Here is a 26178-nt window from a genome sequence, read left to right as displayed (position 1 = left end):
CCCCCCCCCACTTCTGCCTGTAAAAGTCTTCCGTTTGTACAGCTCCCGGCTGCTCCTTTCTGCTTGCCGGATGGGATGCTGCAGCATTGGTTAAGTGACCAAATAAAGCCAACGGATCCTCAAACCTACTCAGCGGAATTTTGTTTTTCAAGAGTAAAAATCATCCTCCAAAAAGTAACTTTACTTACCATCCCCAAAGGAAAGGGGGGCGTTCTAGGTGTTCTCTGGTTTGGGCTGCGGAGAAGCCAGTCCCCACTCTGCCCACCACCACCGGCTGTCACACCGGCTGCGCTCTGCGGCGGCCGGGGTCCCGGAGCGAGGCGGCTGTGGCAGGGTCAGGGAGCGCATCCTTCTCCGCGCACCCCCGGGCCCTCTGAGCGCTCTCCCTGTGCACCCTGTGCCCAAATGCACCCCCCGTCCCCTCTCCCAGAACATTCTCCCCACGCACCGTCTGAGCGCCCTCTCAGCATCCTCCGGGATGGCACATCCTCCGAGCACCCTACTCATCCTCCCCGTGCGCCCTGCTCCCGGCGCACCCTCCCCGCCGCCCTCTCCGTGGACTGCTATCCCTGACACCTGCTCCCCCCAACCTCTCACTCGGCCCCACGCGCGCCCTCTCCGTGTACTCCCCTCATCGCGCAACTGCGCATCCTCCCCGCGCGCGCTGCTCCCGGAGCACCTTCCCCGCACGTCCCTGCCCTATAAGCCCCTCGCTGCACCTTCCCCCCATCCTCCCCGCACCCTGCTCGTCCTCCTCGCGCGCCCTGCGCATCCTCCCCGCGCGCGTTGCTCCCGGAGCACCTTCCCCGCACGTCCCTGCCCTATACTCCTCTCGCTGCACCTTCCCCTCATCCTCCCCGCACCCTGCTCGTCCTCCTCGCGCGCCCTGCGCATCCTCCCCGCGCGCGCTGCTCCCGGGGCACCTTCCCCGCACACCTTCACCGTATACTCCCCTCCTTGCACCTTCTCCCTACCTCTCCCTGCCCCCTGTTCATCCTCCCTGCACCCTGCTCGTGCTCCTCGCGCGCCCTGTTCATCCTCCTCGCGCATCCTGTTCAATCACCCCGCGCACCCCGTTCGCAGGGCACCCTCCCCGTGAGCCCTCTCCTCTCCGTGTATTCCCCTCCGCTCTCGCTCTGCTCCCTGCACATCCTTCCCAGCCAACGGCTGAGTCACCTCCCCAGCAGGTGACACGAAAGCACGGCTCCCGAAAGCGGAACCCCGGCGTGGACCACTCACCTGAGCAAGGGACCGGCAGGGTCTATTTCGGATCTGGGTCTGCGCGCTGAGTCCGGGTCACTGCCCTGCCGCTGCCCCCTCCCCGCCCCGTTCCGGGAAGGCTACCCCCAACTCCGCCCAAAGTTCTTCCCTCCTAGGGCGGGTGGGGTGGTGCGTCACCAGGGACATCCCTGTTACTCATTAAGCCGCTCCACCGCGCAGGAAACCTCTTGTCAACCTTAAACAGTAAACAGCAGAGGTTACTCAGCGAGAGGCAGATGGGCTTATTCTGGAAAGGGCAGACAAGATGCCATTGTGGCAAGCCGATTCTGCACACCGTAGGCAAACCCCGCGCACAGGTGAGAGAGTACCCTCTTCCAGAGGAAGGGGGGAGTTGGGAGGAGCTCCTTTGAACGAATGTTCAGTGGAGGAAAAATGAGCTGGAGGTGGTCTCTCATTGGCCACAGGTGAGGCGGAGGTGGTCTCTCATTGGCCACAGGTGATGGTGGAGGTGGTCTCTCATTGGTTGCAGGCACGGGCCGCAGGCTGTTGCCAGGGGGAGAGGAAATCTTCTCTCTTCCGACTGGACAAGACAAGATGCAGCAGGTGGTTTTGAGGCACTGCGGTGGAGGAGCCCACGTCGGTCCGGAGTAGCCCACCTCCAGCTCCAGAGCCGCGGGAGAGAGCTAACAGGCGGAAGCAGCCCTGGGAAGGGCGGGAGGGCTGATGTAAGGGAAAGGGGGCTGGGCCATGTCTGCCGCGGTCCCTTGATCTCTCCAGCCCCTTATCCGGGGTGTTTTTTTTCTGGGACCCTCTGGGTACCCGGAGCTCGCGCTAGTAACTGGGGAAAACCAGGAGATGCTGGCTCAGGCAGGGAAATGACTCATTCAGTCAGTCGCCAGCTGAGACTGCAGGGCCTGGCAGCAGCCAACACTGCGGGCTGACCCGAGCAGCCGGGCAGGTGCCCTGGACAGCCATCCCGCACCCGGAAGCTCGGCGCTTGAGCATCTCTGGAGCAATGCCCACCAGGGGCCCGATGACCTCGGGCAGACTAAGGACTTTAGCTTCCATTTCCAAGAGGCACCCATGAAAGGGAAAATCGAATACCGAAGACATATTTGTCAAGGTAACACCTCGTGAATGGGACAGACTGGAAAGGAAACTGGGGCCATTTCTAAACCACACCTGAAAGCCCCGCCCACCAGTCGGCCACCCCCCAGGCGCTGCTGCTCCCCGAGGAGAGGCCAAGGACACACAGGCGAGGCCTCACCAAGGCCAGGCCAGTCCCAAGGGCCTGGGACTTCTGCACACAAGTGCTCTGAGTGGCCTTACACACAAGCAAGTCACGCCACAGAGGCCCCTGAAGAATAAGGGACGCCCACTCCTCTCTGGGTCACTGGGACCAAGGACTAATTTCACACTATTCGAATTCTCCCAGAAGGAGCTGAGAGGCTTGGAGAGCTGTTAGCTGAGGCTTCTTCACTGCTTGGCCCCACACCCCAAGTCCGAGTGCCAGCCACCCCTCCCTTCCCATCTCAGGGCTCCCCTGCATTCTAGAGCACTCAGACAGTGGGCAGAAACCTCCAAGAGCGGAGAACAGTGATTTTCAGACAGCCAGCAGGCCGTGAAAGACGGTCATGGGGCACAGCCGGCGTTTCGATTGTCAATGAGGAAGAACGGAGAAGGAGAGCATCTGCAGACACGCACCTCTCTGTCACGCACCGTATTCTCAGACGCCCCCAGCAGAACGTGTCTAAGTGGCCCTGGATGTCAGCAGCTCGTTCCTGCCCTCTGGGACCTTACCTGTTCAGGTGCTGCTGCCAGATACAGTTGTCTCCGAAAGGGGCCTTCTCAGCAGGAAAGCCAGGACCTCCGGGAACTCTCCAGCCTGGGACCCCAGATGCAGACAGTAACCGTGTGCCCACGCTGTCGCCTGCCCCTCTGCTGTCACACAGCTCTGCATGCTCTCAGTGTTCCACACACCCTCCCACCTGACTGCTTTTGCTCTGAACCCTTACCCCACACAGCTGTTCTTCCACCCTCCACCTAGGAATCATGAGAGTTCCTTTCTTAACTGGCGCTCAGCCCTTAGTGCCCTTTCCCGCGTGGAAAATCACACCGGTGTTGGGGCCATGCCGCATGCCAGCTCCTGGCTTTCTTGCAAGTTACCAGATGGGGCCCACCTGAGCTCAGTCTAGGTCTATCAGATGGGAATGCTGCCCCCATTAAATTTCTACTGTGTATTAGGTCACCTAGTCTGTAATATTTTTGTTACAGCAGCTCAAATGACTACAATAAAGTTGTAAGGAGTAATGCAGAAGGATGTCTTGTTTCCCCCAATGGGAGCATTTTGCAGAACTAGGGTACCGAGGGCGCCTGGGTGGCTCAGTCGGTTAAGCGTCTGCCTTCGGCTCAAGGTGTGATCCCAGGGTCCTGGGATCGAGCCCCACAGCTGACTCCCTGCTCAGCAGGGCGTCTGCTTGACCCTCTTGCTCTGGTCCTCCCCCTACTTGTGCTCGCTCGCTCTCTCCTCTCTCTCAAATAAATAAATAAAATCTTAAAAAAAAAAAAAAAGAACTAGAGTTGGGGTTTACACCCAGGGTATGACATTAACACAACCTACCAATGCTCTTCAGATTACCTGTTTTTCTTATGCTCGTTTTCCTGTTGGGTTTAGTTTTATACAACTTTGTCACATGTGTGACATCGCCACAGTCAAGATACTGAGCCATCCGTTATCAAAAGAACCCCTATGATGCCCTATACCCACCCCTACTCGTCATCCCCTAAACCCTAGCATCCTCTCAATTTCTAAAATGTGTCATTAAAAAAAAGAAAAAAGAAAAAAAGCTATATACATGGAAACAAATCGTCTTTAGCCTTTCCGAACTGGCTTTTTCTACTCAGAAGAATTCCCTGGAGAGTTGTCCACATATTGTGCGTGTGTGTGTGTGTGTGTGTGTGTGTGTATAATAAGTAGTTGGTTCTGTGAAAATGAATGAAAGGAAATTTCATTCAGAATGGAGTGGGACGGCCAACAGGGGGAGCTCTCACACACTACCATTTGTTATCAATTGCCCACCCAATGGGAAGAGAGGCACCTTGCACCTGGATACTACTTTAGCTACTACTTTGCTGCCCCAGTAGGAAGAAGGAGATTACACGAGGGACCCCTCTTTACCCCCGCAACAGACCAGCCAATGAGAGGCAGGCATAACCCAGCCAGTGAGAAACTGTCGCAGCTCAGCCAAAGAGAAACTGTCCCAGCTTGGCCAATGAGAGGCAGTCCCAGCTCAGCCAATGAGAAACTGTCCTAGCTCAGCCAATGAGAAACTGTCCCAGCTCAGCCAATGAGAAACTGTCCCAGCTCAGCCAATGAGAAACTGTCCCAGCTCAGCCAATGAGAAGCCAGTATATTTTGAGTTCCCAGTTTATTCCAATGGACTTCTTATTATGCCAACCCTCTCAAATTCTGCCTTCCTCTGTAAGAGTGGACCTCTCCTTTGTTTTAGGGATTCACCTCTGGTTTTGCCTGAACCTGGATTGTCTCAGATCGCATTTCTCTTCTAGTCTTGAATAAAGCCATTTTGCTAATAAAATAACCAGTAGTTTTATTTTTTAAAGCAGCAGGTCCTTTGTTGCCAAGCATTGTGCCATGATGCGGGCGCTCCGGTTTGTTTAAAACCATTCACCCGCTGAGAGACAGCCAAGCTGTTTCCACTTATAAGCTATTAAGAATAAAGCTGCTATGAAATTTCAGGTACAGGCTCTTGTGTGAACATACGTTTTCATTTCTCTGGGAAAAATACCAAGAATGCACTCGCTAGGTAGTAGGGTAATTACACATTTAGTCTTACAAGAAACTGCCAAATTGTTCCCTGCGGGGGCTGTAATACTTTGCATTCTGGTGAGCGATGGATGAGAAATCCAGTTTCTGCACAACCTCACCAGTACTTGATGTTATAATTATTTTTTTAATTTTAGCCGTTCGGATCATTGCGCACTGATCTCTCGTGGTGGTTTTAATTTGCACTTCCCTGGTGGCTAATGGTGTTGAGCACCTTCGGATGTGCTTAAGACATCTGTAAAGCCTCTTGGGGGGCAGAATTTGTCTGCATCTTTTCCTCATTTTTTAATTGGATCGTTTGGGGGGTTTGTTGTTGTTTGGTGATTCTCGTTGAGATTTGAGAGTACTTTGCCTATTCTAGATGCAAGTTCTTTGTTGGGTAGACCGTTTGCTAATATGGCAAATATTTTCTCCCAGTCTGTAGCTCGTTTCGTTTTCTTTTGTTTTGTCCCCTTCATATGAACTTTCACTGGGAAAAATTCTTTCTGATCTTGATATCAATTGATCAATTTTCTCTTTTGTAGATTCACGCTTTTGTTGTCAAACCTAAGAATTATTTGCCCTGCCCTAGATCCTGAGGATTTCCCCTACGCTTTTCTTTAAAGTTTTTTGGTGTTACGTCCTGCATCTAAGTTCATGATCCATTTTTAGGTGGGATGGTTGGGTGAAGTTGGTTTCTGGCTTTTTGTGCTTTTTGCCTGTAAGATGTCTAATGGCTCCAGGAAGACCCTCCTTCCTCCAGTGAATTTTCCTTTGCTCCCTTGAGATAAGTTAGTTGAGCATATTTGTGTGGGTCTATTTCTGGCGTTTGTCTTCTGTTCTTGGCTTAGCCACTAACAGCCTGCTGTTGACTGGAATCCTTACCAATAATACAAACAATCAATGAGCACATATTTTGTATGTTCTATGGATCATATACTGTGTTCTTACAATAAAGAAAGCTCGAGAAGAGAAAATAAGAGTAAGAAAATCATCGGGAAAAGAGAACACACTTAGAGTGTTGTCCTGTAAAATACCCACCTATCAGGGGACCCGCACGGTTCAAGTCCAGGTTGTTCAAGGGTTGACTATACAGTCTTTTCACTCGATACAACCAGACATCCATCTGTCTCGCACTCACACTTGCTGGTGGCTCACACAGTCCAGATGCTCAGCTAAGTATCTCATTTAAAGAACCACAGTTCTGGAAACTTTGACTTTCAGTGAGCAGGTACATGATAAGTTTATTCTGGGAGAGATGTTAAAATACCGAGACATTGGGGCACCTGGGTGGCTCAGACCATCAAGTGTTGACTCTTGGTTTCTGCTCAGTTCATGATCTCAGGGTCGTGAGATTGAGCCCCACGTTGGACTCTGTGCTCAGTGGGGAGTCTGCTTGAGATTCTCTCTTCCTCTGTCCCTCCCTCTGCTCATGCTCCCTCTCTCTCCCTCTTTCTCTCTCAAATCAATCAATCAATCTTTTAAAAAAAATACTTGAGACCTTATTTGGCTTTCTGAAAATCTCCTAGCAAAAATTATTTTATTCATGAAATAAATGTACAAAATATAAAACTACATTGTCATGCTAATTAGTTACAAACGTAGCAAAATTTATAAAATAAGAAAATTCAGTCTGATTATTTAAAAATTTTTAAGACTACTAAATTAAATGTTAAAATTAAGCATAGTTTTACCTAAATGATACAAAATAATAAATGTGTAATATTATGAATTTCAGTTTATGCAAAAAATATTAGCAAACATTTTAAACCGGCAAATGCTACCATGCTTTTACATTAAATGCTTACAACCTTAAGGCATAATAAATCAATCTTTTTCTTAGTATAAACTATGACACAATATTCTGGAGTTAAATTTTTTTGAAACAGAAAAAATTATTTCTACAAAGATTACAGAACCAAATAAAGGAAAAGATGTTGAGTTTCTCGGTAGAGTCTAAATAGTTGATCATAATCGAAATGCCACGAACGGAGACTCGCACATCAGATGATGGTGGGATGGGGAGGAAGTGGATGGTTCCAAGACACTGGGACATCCCAGACCAGCGAGGCTCGGTGCTTCACGTCCCAGAGAGATACACGAAGCAACGCCCAACACTTGTACCATCTATGCAACAGTGATGTCAAATTGGCTCTAAGATAAATTATCGCATAAGAATCTATGTTCATAAAATAGAGCAGGAGCCCCATAAGTATAGCCGTCATGTCGTCCGATCCTATTCGGCCATCAGAAAGTGATCCTAGGTGCATATTAGCGGGGGGTTTAGTTGAGCTCTCCTGGCGTGGATGCTGATGGAGATGGGGTTCCTCCTGTAATGCCAAGGGAAGAGATGGGTTGATGGTGAAAGAGACATAAAGACGACATTTTTTTACGAATCAAGAACTTTTACCTATTAATTTTAAGGAACAAAGAGCGCATATTTCTATCCTTATTTTTCAGGACTACTCCTGAAGTCTACATAAAAATGTAACGCACAGTCCTACCTGCCCACCCGTTTCATACCTGGGGACCCTCCATCAATACCTGTGCACAGCTAGAACGGCAGGGGCCCGGGCCAAACTCTGGGCTGTGCCTGCGCATGCTGGAAGCCCCCTTGACAGGGACATCAGTGTGCTGAGCGGGAAGGGGAGGGGACGGGGTCTCAGGGTCCCTGCGCCTCCGCAGCCCCAGAGGTCACCGCATGGCTCCTGTCTCCACACCGAGTCCTGGGCACCGTCATCAGTGTTGGCTCTTGCAAACTAGAAATCTGGGCCAGTGGCTACGGGCCAGCTTTCTGGCATGCCAAAAACACCGAGATCGGCAGCAAAAGTTGCAGTAAGGGAAAAAAAGAAAAAAGAAAAAAGCAATCCTGTGTCTCAAGGAGGGAAACAAGGATCCATAAGAAGACCGGCTGAGAAAGGGGCAGCACCAGGCTGTCAGCGCGAGCTCTTTCCAGCCAGATGGAAAAGGCAAGCTCTGGGTTGGCTGTCCTTGCAGATCACGTTAAAAGCCAAGGCGGGCAGGAGAAGGAACAGGAAACAGAAGGGAAGAGCACAAGGCCTCTGGGAAATTCCAGTGAGGCTGGGAGCTGGGAGCTTCCGTGGGGACCCCTCAGCTACCCAGAGCATGGAAGCAGGTGCACCCAGCCCCGTGCAGATCCTGCCCCGTTACAGGGGCTCTGCTGCTTCCCAGCCTTTCTGTTCCTCTCAGGTCAAGATGGCTTCACTTATTTATTTATTTTCAAAGATTTCTTTATTTTAGAGAGAGAGCTGCAGGAGCAGGAGGGGCAGAGGGAGAGGGCAAATCTCAAGCAGACTCCGCGCTGAGCACGGACCGCACGGCAGGGCTCCATCTCACAACCCTGAGATCACGAGCAGAGCCAAAACCAAGAATCGGCCCCTCGACCGACAGAGCCACCCAGGCGCCCCAAGTTTCACTAACTTAAACACATGAATTACATAACACATGCAATGATTCCTTTCCTGATAGGAAGTTTATAAACTTACACTAATGTCAAATGATAACTCCTTGATTAGGTCATACATTTCATTGATGGTAAAGTAAATTCCACCTGCTTAAGGCAGTGCAGAAATATCATGCTAAGCTTCCTGCAGTGTTGGGGGCGGGGAGCGTCTGCGCCCGTGGCACGTGAGGTGCTGGGCTGGAGATCCCCTCCCTCCATGGTGCTGTCATTCCTGCTCCATTCCTGAAACCCGCATCTGTCACGGTGCATAATAAGGTGCGCGTCTCTGAACTAACCCAGCGTACGTCTTACCTTGGGTAATACGCGTAATTAGAGAATAAAGTAATCCTGTACTGAGGTGCGTGGTCCTTCTCTTGCTACCTCCAAATTGTGTTTCTAAGACTCTAATTTGTTTTAAAGGTTTCATTTATTTATTTGAGAGAGAGAGCGAGAGAGCAAGCATGAGCAGGGGGAGCTGCAGAGGGAGAGGGAGAAGCAGACTCCCCGCTGAGCAGGGAGCCGGATGCGGGGATCGATCTCACGAACCTGAGATCATGACCTGAGCTGAAACCAAGAGTCGGACACTGAACCGACTGAGCCCCCCAGATGCCCTCAGACTCTAATTTTTAAAAGCACAGCTGGCTCCGGCTTGTGGTTAGAATACATGCAGTTTGGGGAAGGACGTCTCGGGCTGCCCAGTGGCGTCGGCTTCGTACTTGACTATGTCCATCGATGCGTGTGTGTGAGACACTTTCCATATTTGGAAGCGGAGAGTGCCTCTAGAAATACTCACTTGGAGGAGAAGCATCTGTAATAAAGAACAAGCACACGAGCTGTTCAATTGAACAAAGCGGAGTCGGCACTAAGCAAATAATACTTCTAATAATTACTTAAAATGACTGAAAGGCTGTATCGCTTAAAACAAGCAGCCACAGAACACAAGCAGCGTGGAAATGTTCACAGGCGCACCTCTTAGCGACAGGGAGCGTGAACTCGTCACGCATCTGTCATGACCATGGAGACAGGACACGTCATTGACAGAGCGGCAGGGTCAGCGTGGGGCGGGCGCTGAGCAGGACATGGACACCACCGCCGTCGCTGGGGTCGTTCGGGGGCGGCGACCACCAGGGTAAGGGCTGGACGGGCAAGGCGGGCAGAGCCCTTGCTGACAAATGTATGGCATGTGGAGGACGGAATAATTTCAAGTTTGAAGTGCGAGTTCTGCTTACAGAACCGAGGGCTTTTTATGAAGCTGCCCAGAGGGGGCCAGCCAGGGAAACAGGGGTTCTCGCATCGGAGGGGCGAGGCTCCCGTACACTTGGTATGACTTGGTGTCTTACTTGCTTGGTATATCCGATGGAGTATCAGAGATTTTGACAGTTAAAGGAAAACGTAAAGCCACGGAGATCATGACTGTCGCTATTCACAGGAAGAAAGAGGAGAGCGAAGCAGATATGATCCTTCTGGGTCGCTGTGGGCACCATACTTCTGTAGGGTTTTCCATGGGTTGCAGATGACTCCGTGGGAGACCCAAATGAGACAAGAAATCGCCAAGAACAGAAGCCTCAGCAAACACGGTTTGCGGGGTGCACCTCACCTTGACCGTCCTCGGAGCCCCCAGGCATCTCCGGGTCTGGGTCCGACCCTGCATCCTGGCTCTCTTCGGGCTCTTGTGTGGACGGAGATGGGGGGGCCGCCCTGGAGGTCTGCGGGGTCCTCTTCTCTGAGTCAGCTCGCTGCTGTAGCCACTCATCCTTATACCCATTGCTGATAAGTTTGGAAAAGTTTGTGGGTGAACTGGCTTTTTGACCAGGCCTCAAAAAGAGAGAAATGAACGTCAAACCACAGTACAAAGGTTAATGATAGTCCAGACCAGGTCTCAGCGGGCGTGCTGATAATAATTGAGAGGCGTTATTGTCCCTTAAACCATAAGGGAGATATTTTTCTCTCTTTCAATCTCAATGTCCCTCTCTCCATTTAAAAAAATTTTTTATTAAAAAAATTTTTTTAAAGATTTTATTTTCTTATTTGAGAGAGAGAGAGCACGAGCGAGAGAGCACAAGGAGGGGGAGCAGAGGGAGAGGGAGAAGCAGGCTCCCAGCCGAGCAGGAAGCCTGATGCGGGACTTGATCCCAGGACGCTGGGATCCTGACCTGAGCCGAAGCAGACGCTTAACCGACTGAGCCCCCCAGGCGCCCCCTCTCCATTTTTTTAAACTTCATTTTATTTATTTATTTATTGAAGTCATCTCTACACCCAACGTGGGGTGCGAACTCACGACCCCAAGATCAAGAGTCACACGCTCTTCCCACGGAGCCAGCCGGGCACTGCCCCTTGCTCCCTGAGAGTTGCTTAGTTGTTTCTAAAATCTTCGCTCATTGACCGCCAATTAGAGGATAATGCTTCATTTCTCAGGGACGCCGTCTTCACAAAACACCGCCCTTCCCTGGGTGGTAATCGGTTGCTTGGATTCTACCATTTCTTTACCAAATTGTCACTTTCTTGATTAGCTCTTCCTTGACATTAAAGATTATCTCTTGCGGGGGCGCCTGGCTGGCTCAGTTGGTGGAGCACATGACTCTTGATCTTGGGGTCGTGAGTTCGAGCCCCACGAACTGGGGCACAGGGTGGGGTGTAGAGATGACTCAATAAATAAAATTTTAAAAAATGATTTTAAATAAATAAATTTAAAAAAAAGATTATCTGGGACGACTGGGTTAAGGGTCTGCCTTCGGCTCAGGTCATGATCTCAGGGTCCTGGGATCAAGCCCCACATTGAGCTCCCTGCTCAGCGGGGAGTCTGCTTCTCCCCCTGCCCCTCCCCATGCTTGTGCTCTCTCTCTCTCTCTCTAATAAATAAATAAATAAATAACAAGTCTTGGTGAGGACAGGGTCCCCAGGGGGGTGTCCTGCGCAGGACACAGGCTCATGGGGGCAGAGCAGCTGGTTGGAGAAGTTCGGCGCCCGCACGGCACAGACATGGAGGGAGGACAGCTGTGCCCCACAGGGACACAACAGACACCAGGGGAGGAGGCTGGGCCACGAGGGTGTGCCATCAAAGTCGCATCACCAAAACGTGTTCAAGGGAAGTGGGCATCCTTAGGCTGCCATCAGCCCAGCACCTTGTCGTCGTTACTGTCCCTTTGTCCCCCAGACGGAGTACCAAAAAGCCCAAAGCTAAGCCCGCCCCAGACGCGTGGGCACTACCCGTGTACTTACATGGGAGGAAAGGAGAGTCTGCCTCCTGCAGGGTCTTTGGGGCCGAGCGGGGTCCCCACTTTGCTCAGGTACTTTGAGTTAATGGCTGGGAGCCTCACCTGTGCGAAGAAGCACACAGAACCATGGTTGAGGGACAGAAGCTCAGACACTGAAGGAGGACAGTCCCAGACAAGGGACAGGACACATGGGACAGGACGACCCTGGGGCGGGGTGATGACTCTAGGCCAAAACCATAGGAAAACGCAGCTCAACAAGCATCCCATGCGACAGTCACGCCCCAGACATGACCCACGATGCCCCGGCAGCAGCTCGGCCTCGCTACGAAGGGGCTCGGAACTTTGGGGGCGATGGAATAGCTCTGTGCCTTCGTGGCTCTGGTGGCTACGCACTTGTCGACACCCGCAGATCAGTGCTCAGTAAGAATGCGGATTTCCTGCATCTCAGTTACAGCGAAACAAAACGGGGAAAATGCTACAGGAAAACAGAAGAAAAACAACAAAAAGCAAAAAACCGAGCAAGCACACAGAGCCCACGGAGGTACTGCCGGCATTTACAGGGGGAGAAGGTGGCCTTTCAGAAAGGGAGACCCGCTCCAGCACAGTCACCCCGGAGGCGAGTGTGACCCCACAATGTTTGTCGTCCACGGGGAACGTTTTGCCCTAAATATGGTCCCGTGTCTGCCATGTGCTGAGTGAAGGACCAGAGCTGGGGAAGCTCTATGTCCCAGCTCTGCTCCCTGAGGCCCAGTCATGGGGGGGCCTGGGGGACACGGGGCAGGATAGCCAGGCCCTCAGGAGAGGCTAGGGATGGACACATGTCAAATCCTAGCTTAATATCGTGCACGCGTCCAGCCACGTTCAAGTTCACACTCCGGTTGTGCCAAAGGTCCCGTGGGACACGAGAAGAAAATAACACAAGAACTCCCCCCGGTTTTGTGCAATTTGCTGTGTACAGAAGCGGGTGATGAAGATACATCCGGCCTATCCGAGCCCCCCAACGGGGTGCCCACACCTCCTGGCTGGCATCCACACTTCGCTCCTGGAACTCAACCATCCGCCGTGGTGGTGTCTTAAACCACAACCCATCGGCCACAGCCTCCTGAAGCACGGCGGCCGGCCCGGCCTCGCTCCCTGCCCCGGGTTCAGCGGCACACAGCTTCGGTCCGTGGCTCGGAGAGCCCACGGGCTTGGGGGCTGGTACAGCATCAGCATTTCACAGGGCCCCTAGATGTGTACTGTGGCTGTGCTACCCCCAAACACCCCCTTTGTCGCTCGACAGCGTGGTCGGCACGTACGTATCACCAAGACACAGACCTGGTCCTAAAAACAGTCCGTTGCATTGAGCGCGCAGAGGCGCCACGGCCAGAGCCACGGCTGGAGGTTGGGGCTGTTCTGAGGAGGACCAGACAGCCCGTGGCAGACCCTGACTTTCTCCCTGCTGCCCAACTGCAGCGTCCCCAAAACCAGCGTTTCTCCTCAAAGCAGGACACCGAGGAGCCAAGCCTGGGAGTCAGGCACCGATGGTTCAGCCCAGGAAACCCACAGTTTCCCTCCCTGTGTCCCAAGAACGAAGACCCCGTGCTGGAGGCTCGGCGGGCAATGCTCAGCCCCAGACAGCGGGGCTCCAGCCTGGGGACTGGAAGGCCTTCGAATCGAGACATCCCGTCCCACACGGCCACGAACTAGAGACGGCCCTCGAGTTCCTAGTTGCTCTTTTAGAGGATGAATCCCCAGGGCGCCTGGGGGGCTCAGTCGGTGAAGCGTCTGCCTTCCGCTCGGGTCATGATCCCAGGGTCCTGGGATCGAGTCCAGCATCAGGCTCCCTGCCCAGTGGGGAGTCTGCTTGTCCCTCTCCCTCTGCCCCTCTTCCCTCTGCGCCTCCCCCTGCTCGTGCTTTCTCACTTGCTCTCTATCTGAAATAAATAAATACAATCTTTAAAAATAAGATAAAATAAAAATCCCCAAACAAGCCTCTCCTTTTGAAGCCAGCTGCTCCTTGGTGGTCCAATACCCACCCCCTGGAGGTTTGTACAGAGAAAAGCATCATCTTCTCTTCCCTTATTATCAATACAGAGTATTCCAGGGAAACCTTCACTTAAGTACTTAAATACAGTAGACGCATTTAGAGACTGAATAATGGGTAAATATAAGATGTCCTTCCTATACGTGCTGAATGAGAAGGGGCAGGCCGAGGCTGCCCTAGGTAAGCATTAACTAGTTAAAACTCACTTAGTACAAGGTAATCTTACCTCATAAAGTCAGTACTCATAAAAAGAAAAAAGTAATATTATCATGGCCTTTTGCCTTTCAGTAGATTCAAATTTAAAATACAGAACCGGGAGACGCCTGGGTGGCGCAGTCGTTAGGTGGCTGCCTTCGGCTCAGGACGTGATCCTGGCGATCCGGGATCGAGTCCCACATCGGGCTTCTCCGCTGGGAGCCTGCTTCTTCCTCTCCCACTCCCCCTGCTTGTGTTCCCTCTCTCGCTGGCTGTCTCTCTGTCACATAAATAAATAAAATCTTAAAAAAAAAAAAATACAGAACCGGGGCGCCTGGGGAGCTCAGTGGGTTCGGCGGCCGACTCTTGGTATCGGCTCAGGTCCTGATCTCAGGGTCCTGGGACCCAGCCTGTGTAGGGCTTCCTGCTCAGCGGGGAGTCGGCCTGACACTCTCTCTGCCCCTCCCCTCCCACACGTGTGCTCTCTCTCTAAAATAAATAAATCAATCTTTTTAAACAATAAAAACACAGAGCCATGGCAGTGTTGCAGGGACAAGAGACCCAGTGTCAGCTTATTCAGGGAATGGCAAGCACAGTGACACAGCCCGGCCCCCATCACCTTTTTCTTCTCCTTTTCGCGTTCCTCTGCCTCCCTTTGCCAAACTGTTTTCACATCAAAGTCGAAAGGCCCTCTTCTGGACTCGTAGTTACCGTTGGTCTGATCGGGGTTAAACTCTTCGTAAACCATGTAATCAGGCATGGAGATGGCAGGGACCCTGCAGAGGCAGGTGGGAGAGATCCAACCCGATGCCCTTCCTCCCCTCCCCCTTCTCCCCTCTCCCTCCTCTTCCCTCCTTCATCCTTCTTCCTCCCCTCCCTCATCCCCTCCCTCTTCTTTTCCCTTCCCTCCTCCCCGCTCCCTCCCTCCCCTCCCCTCCTTCATTCTTCTTCCTGCCCTCCCTCCTCCCTATTCCTTCCACTCTCCCTCTTCCCCTCCCTCCTCCCTCCTCCTCCCTCCTCCATCCTTCCTATTCCTCTCCCTCCTCCCCTCCCTCCCCCTCCCTCCTCCATCCTTCCTATTCCTCTCCCTCCTCCCCCGCCCTTCTCCCTCTCCCTGCTTTCACATAGTAAACACCACCCCTTTCCCTCCTCCCACACCAGCTCTTGCAGACCATCCCTCCTCCCTCCACAGAATGAACAACTAATGTGTCCTGGGGCCTGCGTCCCAGAATCGGGAGGCCAAGTCAGAAATCACAGGGTGTCATTCTCAGTAAAATGAGAGTACATTAAATTATGAATTATTGAAGCAGATGAATTATAAACTATTTCTGTTATGATATCACCTACTACTTTGTCCTCTTAAAATATCTAGATCCCCCTCAACATTTACCATTTCACATGGTCATTTAATAACAATAATACCCTTTTTCTGTTTTCTATCTGATGGTCATTTTTTTAACAATTTTATTTATTTATATTTAGAGAGAGAGAGAGATGGGGGGTGGGGAGCATGTGAGCAGGGGGAGGGGCAGAGGGAGAGGGAGGGAGAGAATCCGAAGCAGACTCTGCACTGAGTGCAGAGCCTGATGCAGGGCTCGATCCCATGAGCCCGAGATCATGACCTGAGCTGAAACCAAGTCAGCCGCTCAACTGACTGAGCCACCCAGGTGCCCCTGATGGTCATTTTTATTTATTTATTTATTTTTTATTTATTTGACAGAGATAGAGACAGCCAGTGAGAGAGGGAACACAAGCAGGGGGAGTGGGAGAGGAAGAAGCAGGCTCATAGCGGAGGAGCCTGATGTGGGGCTCGATCCCATAACGCCGGGATCACGCCCTGAGCCGAAGGCAGACGCTTAACCGCTGTGCCACCCAGGCGCCCTCCTGATGGTCATTTTTAATGTGGTACTTCAACTTCCAGCCTGGTTTCCTGTCTCCACTGGAAAGCACTCAGGCCTGGAGCAGGGGTTGGGGGGCGGGTGGAGGGATGTGCACCTGCCTGCATTCTCCTATGTCTCCACCCCCCACACTGCCCAAGGGCTAAGGGCTAAGGGCTGGGACTTTATCCTGGCAGCACTGAGGGGCATGGACGGGGGGAGGGGAGGGGGGAGGTAGGAAGGGAGGGGAGGGAGGGGAAGGTCAGCCCTCCAGGATGCATCGCCTGACCAAGTCTGGCCTGCTCCGAGCAGGGGAATGGAGGGATGCCGAAGGGATCCTACAGAGAGAAAAGGGGCTCCCACTGCCCCTGACATGGAGGGAGGAAGGAGGCAGGCTGGAGGCCCCTGAGAAAGGTAGAGGAGAGGCCAGGAGCAGAGGTCAGAGGCTGGGAATGCAGGCTAGTGATGTGACCCCAATGCCCAGGAAGAGAAGCCCACAGGGGAGGCTCCACCTGCTTCACTGTGGGGGCGGCAGAGCCAGCCCTCCTATGTTTAGGGCTCTCTGTGGGCAGGAAGAAGCCCCAGAGACCCCAGAGACTGGAAGGAAGGGCTGGAACTCACGATGGAAGGGACAATTTCCACTGCAGCTCCTGGGCTCCCAACCTTTCTCTCGATACCTCCTACCCCCACGCCCTCTGAACGCCACCAGGAGGCCTGGAAGATTGACAGGGACATGCCAGATGAGAGGGGCAGCCGTGCTCCCTGCTTCCCCACCTGGGACGGGGACAGCCAGGGACACAGTGGGAGGGGTAGTCCACGTGGTCAGGAGGAAGGGAGGGGGACGTGTCTACTGACCTTCCCAGAACGCCCTGTCCATAGACGCGGGCCCGGCTGGAGCAGCCGTCTCCTGGGCTCTGCAGAGGCCTCAAGGAAGCTCAGTGTTCACGCAGCCACATGACGGCTGGGCACCCCTTGGCCTCGTGTTCCGGTAAGGGACAGGCCACAGGATGGATAGAGAGAGCAGAAACCCAGCCCAGCCGGTCCTATGTGGCACTGGGGTCTCTGGAAGCTCCCCCTGGGGCTTGCAAGCTCTCTCCCACCCCCTTCTCTCTCCTCTCTGCTTTGCTCAAATCAGAGGTCAGCTGTGTTGGCCGAGTGTAAGCTTTAAATTACAAGGGGACAGGAACCCCCAGGACAAATCTACATGTGACCACAGGCAGAGCCTTCCAGGGACCAGGGGTGACAGCTCAGACACAAATTACTGCTCCTGCATCCCAAGCCCCACCCGGGAGCCACTGGAAGTGGGTTTTTCCCATTGCTCCCCAGTCCGAGAGAGGGGGCGTGGAGGCTACAGTGCGCATGCCCAAACACAGGAATTTCATAGGCGCTGCAGACTTTCTGGGGGACGGTGGCTCCCCACAGCTCTGTAATCACCATAGGAACTTGGGATTTCTGGAATTGCATTTCTGGTTTCGCGGAGCCCCTGCGCCCTTCAGGGCGAGGAACGCTTTGCCGGCTGCTGGTTTCTAGGAGGCCTATGCGGCCACCGGCCTTGGAAACACTGGACAAAGCTTGAAGCTGTGTCCCCTAAGCAGCCCCAGAGGCCCAGCCCTGGGACCCCTGTGCTGGGATCCCTTTTGCTGCACCCCTGACCCACTGCTGGCTGTGGTACCAGTCTCAGCATCCCCAACCAAGATCTGCAGATTTAAAATGTAGAGTGAGGGGCGCCTGGGGGCGTCTGCCTTCAGCTCAGGTCATGATCTCGGGGTCCCTCTCCCTCTCTGCTCTCTCTCTCTCTTGCTCTCCCTCTCAAATAAATGAATAAAATCTTTTTTAAAAAAAATTTAAACGCAGCGTGAGCTACCCATCTCCCTGTAAAGACGAGAGAGGCGGCCTCGCGATACTCACTGTCTCTGCTCGGCCGTGGGCGGCTTGCTGTGGTGGGTGTACCAGTCCGGCAAGGAGTAGGCCACGGGGGAGCCTTTCCTGGTCCCAGGGACCAAGTGCTTCAACAGATCTCGAAGCCAAAAAGACGCCGGGGTGAGCACACAGCACGGGTAGCAGGCAGCTTACCATAAAGCGGGGACTGGGACTTCTCCTAGGGTCAGCTCTGGGCCCCGTCCCCTGGTGCACAGGCTGGGATGGGCAGGTCCTGCGTGGTGTTTGGGAGGGGCAACCTTCGTGCTCCCCCGCGCCCAGAGCTTGCCCTGCTACTGAGATGGCATCCGTGTAAGCCGACGTCCACCATTCCAGGGTGACGTCTGTGGGGACAAAAGTCCTCAGGTCTCCGGGAGGCTGCTTGCTGGCGGCCCCCTCAACAACCCCCATACATCCGCTGACATTCTGGGGACAAGCTGCTCCTCCAGTTCCCAGGGGACGTGGGTGAGGGGAGATGGTAATCAGGGCCCCCCTCTTGGAGCCCGCCGAGAGGGACAAAGCACGAGGCTCCTTCTTCTCTGAGCCCCACCCAGCTCCCAGGCCACCTGCCTGCTCTGTGACTTCCGTACCCCCCAGGGTGTCCGTGGGCAGGGAGTCGGGAATGTCTGGCTCTGCCTGCTCACGAGCCAGCAGACACTGAGTTCTTACCATCCGCAGGAAATGTTCAACATTTTATTTCACTTTTGATTTTGAAATATTTCAGACTAAGAGAAAAGTTGCAAGAATAGCAGGAAACGCCCCCATGCCCCTTCCCCAGCTTCCCCAGAGACTCACATCTGCTACATTTCTTCCTCCCTTCTCCCCCCCTTCATCAGTATCGTCACTGTCACTGCTGTTTGGGGCCAGTTTGGAAGCCTCTCGCAGACCTGAGGCCGCTTTGCCCCCATGGACTTGGGCGGAAGGTTCCGGAAGACAGGTGTTAACGTAATCACAGTGCCCGAATCCACACCGGGCAGTCAGCGCTGATGACACCCTCTCATCTAACTTGCAGAACCCATCCAGAATTTGCCCGTCCTCCCGGGAACTTTCTCTTAACCCGAGGCTGGGAGCGGGGAGGAGGGTGGAGGAGCACTGCAGGTCCTGTCCTGGGCCTGACTTGGATGAACGGGACGGTGTGTTCTGGGCTCTTGAACAGCCAAGCCCGGGGGTTGTGGTGCTGTTTCCCACCGCCCGTGACAACGTCCTGGGGAAGTATGGCAGCCAGGCAACAGGACAGGAAAGTGGCGGCTCTCAGCAACCCTTACCACAGGCCTGACCCTGCGCTCATGGGCGAGCCGCATGAGCACAAGCAGGGAGCACGTTCTCGCTGGAACCACGGGCCAAAGTGGCCACTCATCAGCATCGCCACTGAAACCCATCTGTGGCCTCGGTGTCAAAGCCACGCGAATACGCGGGACAAGGGCCATGCGCATAAACCACAGGACCCCGCGCTCTAACAGCTCGTGAACTGGTTGCCCCAGCGAGGCCACGGAAGGGCAGGCAGGGAGGTGGACGGCTTCCGGAGACCCCCTGCGCCTGGAGCACGGGGACGGGGGCAGGGGACCCTGCCACGGTGTGCGATTTCGGTCTTTTCGGTCTTTGCCGTAAAAAGTAGACATCCTGCGGGCCACACACACCCCAGGCTGTGTCGTGACCCTCGACGTCCACGGGCCTTGGGCAGAACTCATAGATGCTACAGGCATTTTCACATGCAAGCATGAGGACAAAACCACCCAACCCCCCCGGCCCACACCGCGGAGACACTGGGGTGGGCGTCGGGTGCTTACCGGGCCGGCCGCCTTGCTTCGCGAGCTTCACGTACTCCGAGTCTGTTTCTTTTACCCAGTACCTCCGCGGCCCGGGCATGTGCCCGTTGGGAGGCTCCCTCGGATCACTGAGGCCCGGGATCTGGGAGGCCGGTGGGACGTCCACGGGCTTGTCGGACCGCTTCACGGGAAGGTGGTAATACCAGTCTAGAGAGGAGGAGGCCAAGGGCCAACTTATTACACAGACTTCAGGTTGGCTTGCCTACAACAGAGCCGTGCCAGGGAGAGCATCGCAGCCTCCACAGGACATCAGCACAAGAGAGGCAGTCACCACAGGACATTTGTATGGGAGACATCACCACAGGACCTTAGCATGGAAGAAACCTCTATCCCCTTTGGAACACCTGCAATGAGCTTGTAGACTTCAGTCCCCTGAGCCCATGAACACGCCAGCCGCTGGGCCCGCCAGAAGGAGGAGCTCCTTCTACGAGGCCCTGCCGTTCCCCTGCCCGAGCCTGCACCTCTGCTCCAAAGCGGCGGCATCAGGGCCTCCTCCAAGGAGTCCAAATCCCCGTGTGTGTGTGTGTGTGTGTGTGTGTGTGTGTGTCCTGTGCTCTCTCTCCTCCAGGGAACTGGGAGTAATCTGCATTTCTGGATATATCGGGGATACACATTCCTGAAAAATCCCAAATCCTTCACAGCATCGCAGGCTATGTGGGGTGCATGTGACTGAGGCTGGCCCAGACCCGCTGAACTCAGCACGTGGACGACGCTGAGACACAGTCTACCACAGAAGCAGCAGCCTTGGGGAGCACGGCCCACATCTGACAGGAGCAGGAAGAGGCAGGCCGGGGCTGTCAGGGAAGCCTCATCTGGGGACCTCCCTACGTGACGTCCCCACACCTCCGTCGGCCCACCCCTCTGCTCCTGCGGTCTGTGCTTAAAGCCACAGTGGGACCCAAGTGCAAAGAGACGGGAGGAGGCCAGGACCTCGACCGGGCAGCCAGGCGTGATGGAAAACCACCGCGGGCCACAGGTGTGGGACGTGGCTGAGTCTGGCTCAGGGAACGTCAAGTGGGTCCCACAGAGCTGGAGTATGATGAGCGCAGATGGAGGGGGTTCTGCTTCTGTGGGCAGGGCCCATGAGCAGGAGGGGCAACACGGAATGATGAAGGAGGGGAGAGGAAGGCAGCCTGTTGTCTGTCTTTCCTCGCCCTCCTTGCTCTGTGCCCCACAGACAGAGGGACCATGGGCAATGTGGTGAACGTGGCATCAGCAGAGTCATGGGGCCCCTAAGTGGGCCCAGGAGCTGAGGGCATCCATGACAGCCCTGCAGGCCACTTTGTGACACCTGCCCCTGCTGGGAGCGAGAGGTGGATGCAGAACCCCAGCCCTGCAGTTATCAGTGTCCACTATGATCCCATGGAAGGAAGAGATCAGGGACACGTGGACTTCTCTGAAGATATTGTTAGGTGAGATTAACATTTACATCAGTAGACTCTGATTAAAGCAGATCACCCACCATCATGTGGGTGGGCCTCATCTAATCAGTTGAAGAGATTTTTCTTAAGAGAAAAAGACCGAGGTCCCTGGGGGGGTATTTCTGCCTCCAGATGGCCCTTGGACTTGAGATGTAACATCAGCTCTTCTCTGGGTCTTCAGCCACACAACTGTGCGAGCCAGTTCCTTAGAATAAACCTTTCAATAGATGGATGATACATACATGATAGATAGATGATAGATAGATAGATGCACTGTTGGTTCTGTTGCTCTGGAGAACTCTAATATGGTAGGAGCACAAGAAAACTGTACTGAATAAGTTAATTTACGTAGAGGGCACCTGGGTGGCTCAGTCAGTTAATCGTCCGACTCCTGGTTTCAGCTCAGGTCCTGATTTCAGGGTCCTGGGATCGAGCCCCACATTGGGCTCTGCACTCAGCTTGGAGTCTGCTTGAGATTCTCTCTCTCTCTGCCCCTCCCCTTGCTCACTCTCTCACTCAAACAAATAAATAAATAAAATCTTTAAAAAAATTAACTTATGTTAACACACAAGGATCTCAGGAACAATTGTCCTCTAAAGGTAAAAGCTTACACATCCATCCAGTTTCTACTTCCAACTAAAGCTGGGTTCACTGCATAAAAATGAATGATATTTAACATAACAAAATATTTGAATATCTAAAGGACAGCAATTAGCTGAATCAACATTATACTTTTGAGAATGAAAAAAACAGCACTAGGAAAGGTTTAAGAATGGGACAGAAGCTCAGAGGTAATTTAAGCATTAGGCGGAAGAGCTAAGCAGCTTCCTACTCTTATCACATTCAGCTCAAATATTTTCCGTCTTAGATTGAAGGCATGCACTTCTTGCTTTATTTTTCCTCTGTGTTTTGATTACTAATTAATCCACAGAGAACACTGTATCTTCCAGTTCTCATTACTGGAAGCTTCGGGCAGGCACTGGAAGCACTCCAGGCATTTATAACTGCGTGCAGAGGAGCTCACACGCACACACACACACACACACACACACACAGGGTGAAAGGAATGAGAACCGTCTTGCAGCTTCTCTCACTTAGAAATTATTAGTACGTGTATAGCAATTACTATCAGTACTTCTGTGATCAATTACTATTATGTAGATTTCTTTTTGTTTGTTCCATTTTTACCAGCAGTGCTGGGTATCATGTAGATTTTTTTTAAGATTTATTTATTTATTTGACAGAGAGAGAGTGTGAGCACATTGGGGGTGGAGGGGTAGGCAGAGGGAGAGAGAGAGAGAATGTCAAGCAGACATCCTGATGAGCCCAGCAGCAGGCGTAGGACTCGATCCCAGGACCCAGAGATCAGGACCCAAGAGGAAACCAGCAGTTGGAGGCTTAACCGGATGGGTCACCCAGGGGCCCCTCACGATTTCTTGATGTCGCTTCCCTGCCTCCTCACCTGCATAAGCACCTGATGTTATTAATAAGGAGACAGGCTGAGAGGGACTTTGGGGCTGTCGGATCTCTAGTCACAAGGCAGTGTTTTATGCCCACTTAACCTGGAGCCCCCCAAGCCTGGGCCATGCTCCTGCCTTTGGGCTGCTGCAGCCTTGCAGAGCCTGGGCAGAGGAGGCCCCGTGAAATGTGTGACCTCGGGCAGCTTCCTAAACCTCTGTGCTTTCCTTTCCACGTCTATAAACCGGGCTTAATGATACCACGTCAGGCTGTTTTGAGGTTAAACGTCAGTGTACAAAAGTGCCTGGCCCTTGGCAGTGTCCACTGGTGTCATGTAGACAGGGGAGGCCACTAAGGCTGGGAGAAATCACATACAGGCTGAGAACCCATGGCGGAGAAGGGGACCCGGTCAGCCACCGCACCCCCGCCCACCACACACCCAGTTCCAAGCACAGCCACGGTGTCACCAATGGCAGTGACAGAGCTCTGGACTAGATCACAAACTCATTTAGGAAGACGAAGGCCAGGCTCTGTTACACATCTGAGCGGATGTGAGCGCAGCAGGTGCCCGCCAGCTCCCACCCGGCGGCTCCCAGGGGAGCACCTGAGACCCCCTTCTCTAGCCTTTCTTCCCACGTTCACAACGAGGGGAGGAATCAAGACAAGAGGCACACACAGACCAGAGCATCCAGCTCTCCTTCCCTCCCTTCTGCCCTGTGCCAACCCTGCCCAGGGAGAAGCCCCACCGCCACAGGACCCTCCACCCGATTCTTGTTCTCCGTGTCCAGCCACTTAAATCCGGAGACATGGTTAACTTGGTGGGTGCATAAATTACCAGCAGCAGATAGGTCGTGAAATGCTCTGGGATGCAGCTGAAAAAGGAAGTGCTTACATTCAGGGAAACAGCTGAGGCTTACCTACAGTCAAACTACTACAAGACAATTTCAGAGATCCTATATCCTCCAACAGCAGAGACACAAAGCCTGGTTTTCTTTTGTTGAACATGAAGAAGACTAGCTGGGTTTGTTTGTTTTCCTTTTCTTTTCCTATTTCCCTTTAAGCTGCTTTGACCCTGGGGCCCAGGAGCTGCTTTCTTTGAGGGCATCCCGCGTTAGTTTCACCCCTGCCCCAGGCGCGCAGAACCAGGAAGCTGGGCTCAGAGCAACCGGGGACTCCATCCGTGTGTCACTCACCGCAGGGAGCGTAGCGGCTCGCCGCGCCGTGCAGCTCCTTGCTTGTGTTCCTCATGCCGGGGGCCACGCTGGACCGGGTGTTCTCGGGTGAGTAGGGAACGCCGCCGGGGCTGAGCTGCCGAGGCCACTTCAGACGGCCTCCTCTCTCGGTCCACCTCCACCTGCCAGGTATGCAGGCGTCTCATCATTCAGGAAGAGCGTGCACGACCACGTGGGTATACAGAAGCACAGCCATGCCCGGTATACAGCAGGGGCATATGCAAGAGAGTACACAGAACGGGCACGTTCACGCGGATTCACAACAGGGGACAGCAGATGATCGTGGGTATACAGCAGGGGCGCATGCACACTGGTATACAGCAGGAGCACATCCACGCCAGATACACAGCAGGGGCACGTCCATGCTGGTTCACAGCTGGGCAGCAGGTCTTCGCGTGGCGGCGGGACTCGCGCGGGGGGCCAGGTGCTCTCCAGGTCCGGGGTGACAGATGGCCCCCCCTCCCCCCCCGCCCCGGACCCCTGACCCCCCTGCCCCGCTCACCGGCCTGCGGAGGGTCTCCGCGAGTGAGGCCCGCACCACCTGAGACGACTCTACCCGCGGCGACTGGGGGCCAAGCCCACCCCGCACTCCCAGAGGATGCGGAACCGTAACAACCTGCGTCGTCCGGGCAACGGCCGGGTGGCCAACCGGCGGGCTCGGCGGGAGCGCCCGCAGCCAATCGAGAACGCCTACGGGGACGCGGCCGACCAATCAGGGTCAGGGGCGGAGCGCGGGCTCCAGTCAACCGCCCTGGGTGGCAGGGGCGGAGCCGGGGCCCGGCCGGAGCTGGGGGCCGGAGAGCTGTGGTCGGGGGCGGGGCTGCGCTGTTGGCGGGGCGGGGCCGGCCTCCTGCTCCCCAAGGTGCTCCACCCCGGGGAGTTTCCGCAAAGCACAACGAACTAGACAGATTTGCTTGTCAATCTCCCGTTTATTTCATCCATTTTTTTAAAAAAGAGGACGAATAGGCGCCTGACTCAGTTGGAAGAGCATGAGACTCTTGATGTGGGGTGGTGAGTTTGAGCCCCACGCTGGGTGTCGAGATTACTGAAAAAAAAAAAAAAACTTTAAAATTAAATCAACTTCAAAAATAAATAAATAAAAAGAGGAGGTAAAGCAGCCAAGAGCCGTGTCTGCCAACTGTGTAACAGTAGTGAAATGGTGATGTAAACGTCCTTCCTCCTACCGAATGTTTTCAGGAGTGTTTCTGTGTTTGCAGATGGAGAGACACTTTTTTAAAGCGTTTGGCCATGTTTCTGGGGAACACCTGATTTCACGGCGGACTTCCGGCCTGCCTGGATTGGGGATCTGCACAGGTGCGGGGGCTGGGACCGGGTGGCAAGAACGTAGCTCTTGTGACCGGAAGGAACCCTGACTCTGCGGTTTACCCGGCTCTCAGATAGACCCTGAGGAATATTTCGGGTTGCAATGTCACATGTTTGTCCCACTGTGTGTAGAGGCCCTTAGGCTGTCACCAAGAATAACAGGGGCTTCCTTTTGTATAGGTCACAGCCTGGTCTGCCTAGGGGATTGTAGGGTTAAGAGAAGGTTGTTTCTGAGAATAGTTGATTGTAATGCATCAGAGAGGAATGCAACACTGTATGGTAACTTACACTGTTATTTAAAAAATGTCACATGTTTGTCCCACTGTGTGTAGAGGCCCTTAGGCTGTCACCAAGAATAACAGGGGCTTCCTTTTGTATAGGTCACAGCCTGGTCTGCCTAGGGGATTGTAGGGTTAAGAGAAGGTTGTTTCTGAGAATAGTTGATTGTAATGCATCAGAGAGGAATGCAACACTGTATGGTAACTTACACTGGCATTTAAAAATTTTTTTTTTAATTTACAATAAATGAATGAATGGATGAACAGAATAGAATAGCATAGTTGATCCTCATAACTGCAGTGGTCCTAGAGAGTATCTTTTTCTGTTTATGAACTGGATTGATAGAAAAGGGCAGACCTCACCCAAGTTGATGACTTTCCTTAGGAATGGAAATCATAACTCGAAACTTGAATTTCTCTTGCTCATAATTCCAATAATGAAGAGCGATCATTCCCTTAGGAGAAAGTTCCCGCTTCCAGAGTGTGCTTAAAAGCACAGTGTTTACAGATGTCAGATCAAGTAAAAATCTAGGTAGGGCGCCCTGCAGATGAAAAGGTGAGGCAGGATAATCTGCTGAGAACAGCAGATCTCATTGCCTGCCCTTTCTCACAGTGCCCTAACAGCTCTGAGTGCTTAGAAGGGTCCCAATGTCCTCACACACAAGCCCACTTGATGCCCATTTTATGCAATCTTATTTGTAGATGTTTAGATAAAATGTAGATCGTACATGTATCTTTTTAAAAAAGACTTATTTAATTTATTCGTTTGAGAGAGACAGAGAGAGCAAGTGAGTACACGAGCAGGGGGGAGGGGCAGAGGGTGATGGAAAAACAGGCTCCTCAGTGAGTAAGGAGCCCAGCCAAGTAGGGGCTCAATCCCAGGACCTGAGAATATGACCTGAG

The 26178-nt window shown here is 53.3% G+C and overlaps 2 protein-coding genes and 1 long non-coding RNA gene across 3 annotated transcripts in view; 1 reads left to right on the top strand and 2 right to left on the bottom strand.

Moving 5' to 3' along the window:
* UPP1 (uridine phosphorylase 1) overlaps positions 1-1309 on the bottom strand; it is a 21976-nt gene extending 20667 nt beyond the window's left edge. Inside the window, exon 1 of the mRNA XM_008703471.2 lies at positions 1240-1309. The gene's annotated coding sequence lies outside the window, so the exon portion shown is untranslated. The remainder of the gene's footprint in view (positions 1-1239) is intronic.
* A 130-nt stretch (positions 1310-1439) lies between these two features.
* LOC121105873 lies at positions 1440-3535 on the top strand. The gene is made up of 2 exons (XR_005838654.1): positions 1440-1577; positions 1751-3535. It is a non-coding gene; the product is annotated as an uncharacterized LOC121105873 (long non-coding RNA).
* Positions 3536-6549: 3014 nt separating this feature from the next.
* Positions 6550-24312, bottom strand: CUNH7orf57 (chromosome unknown C7orf57 homolog). The gene is made up of 9 exons (XM_040644495.1): positions 24177-24312; positions 23636-23796; positions 19525-19710; positions 17729-17837; positions 14563-14719; positions 11727-11824; positions 10105-10322; positions 9301-9315; positions 6550-7374 (listed from the first exon to the last, which is right to left on the bottom strand). The coding sequence occupies exons 2-9, from the start codon at positions 23688-23690 to the stop codon at positions 7328-7330; spliced, it is 885 nt and encodes a 294-aa protein (XP_040500429.1). The 5' UTR covers positions 23691-23796; positions 24177-24312; the 3' UTR covers positions 6550-7327.
* Positions 24313-26178: the final 1866 nt, after the last annotated feature.

This window comes from Ursus maritimus, unplaced genomic scaffold (assembly GCF_017311325.1).
Source record: "Ursus maritimus isolate PB19 unplaced genomic scaffold, ASM1731132v1 scaffold_3, whole genome shotgun sequence".
Lineage (NCBI taxonomy): Eukaryota > Metazoa > Chordata > Mammalia > Carnivora > Ursidae > Ursus > Ursus maritimus.
This window is presented reverse-complemented; position numbering and strand designations above follow the sequence as displayed.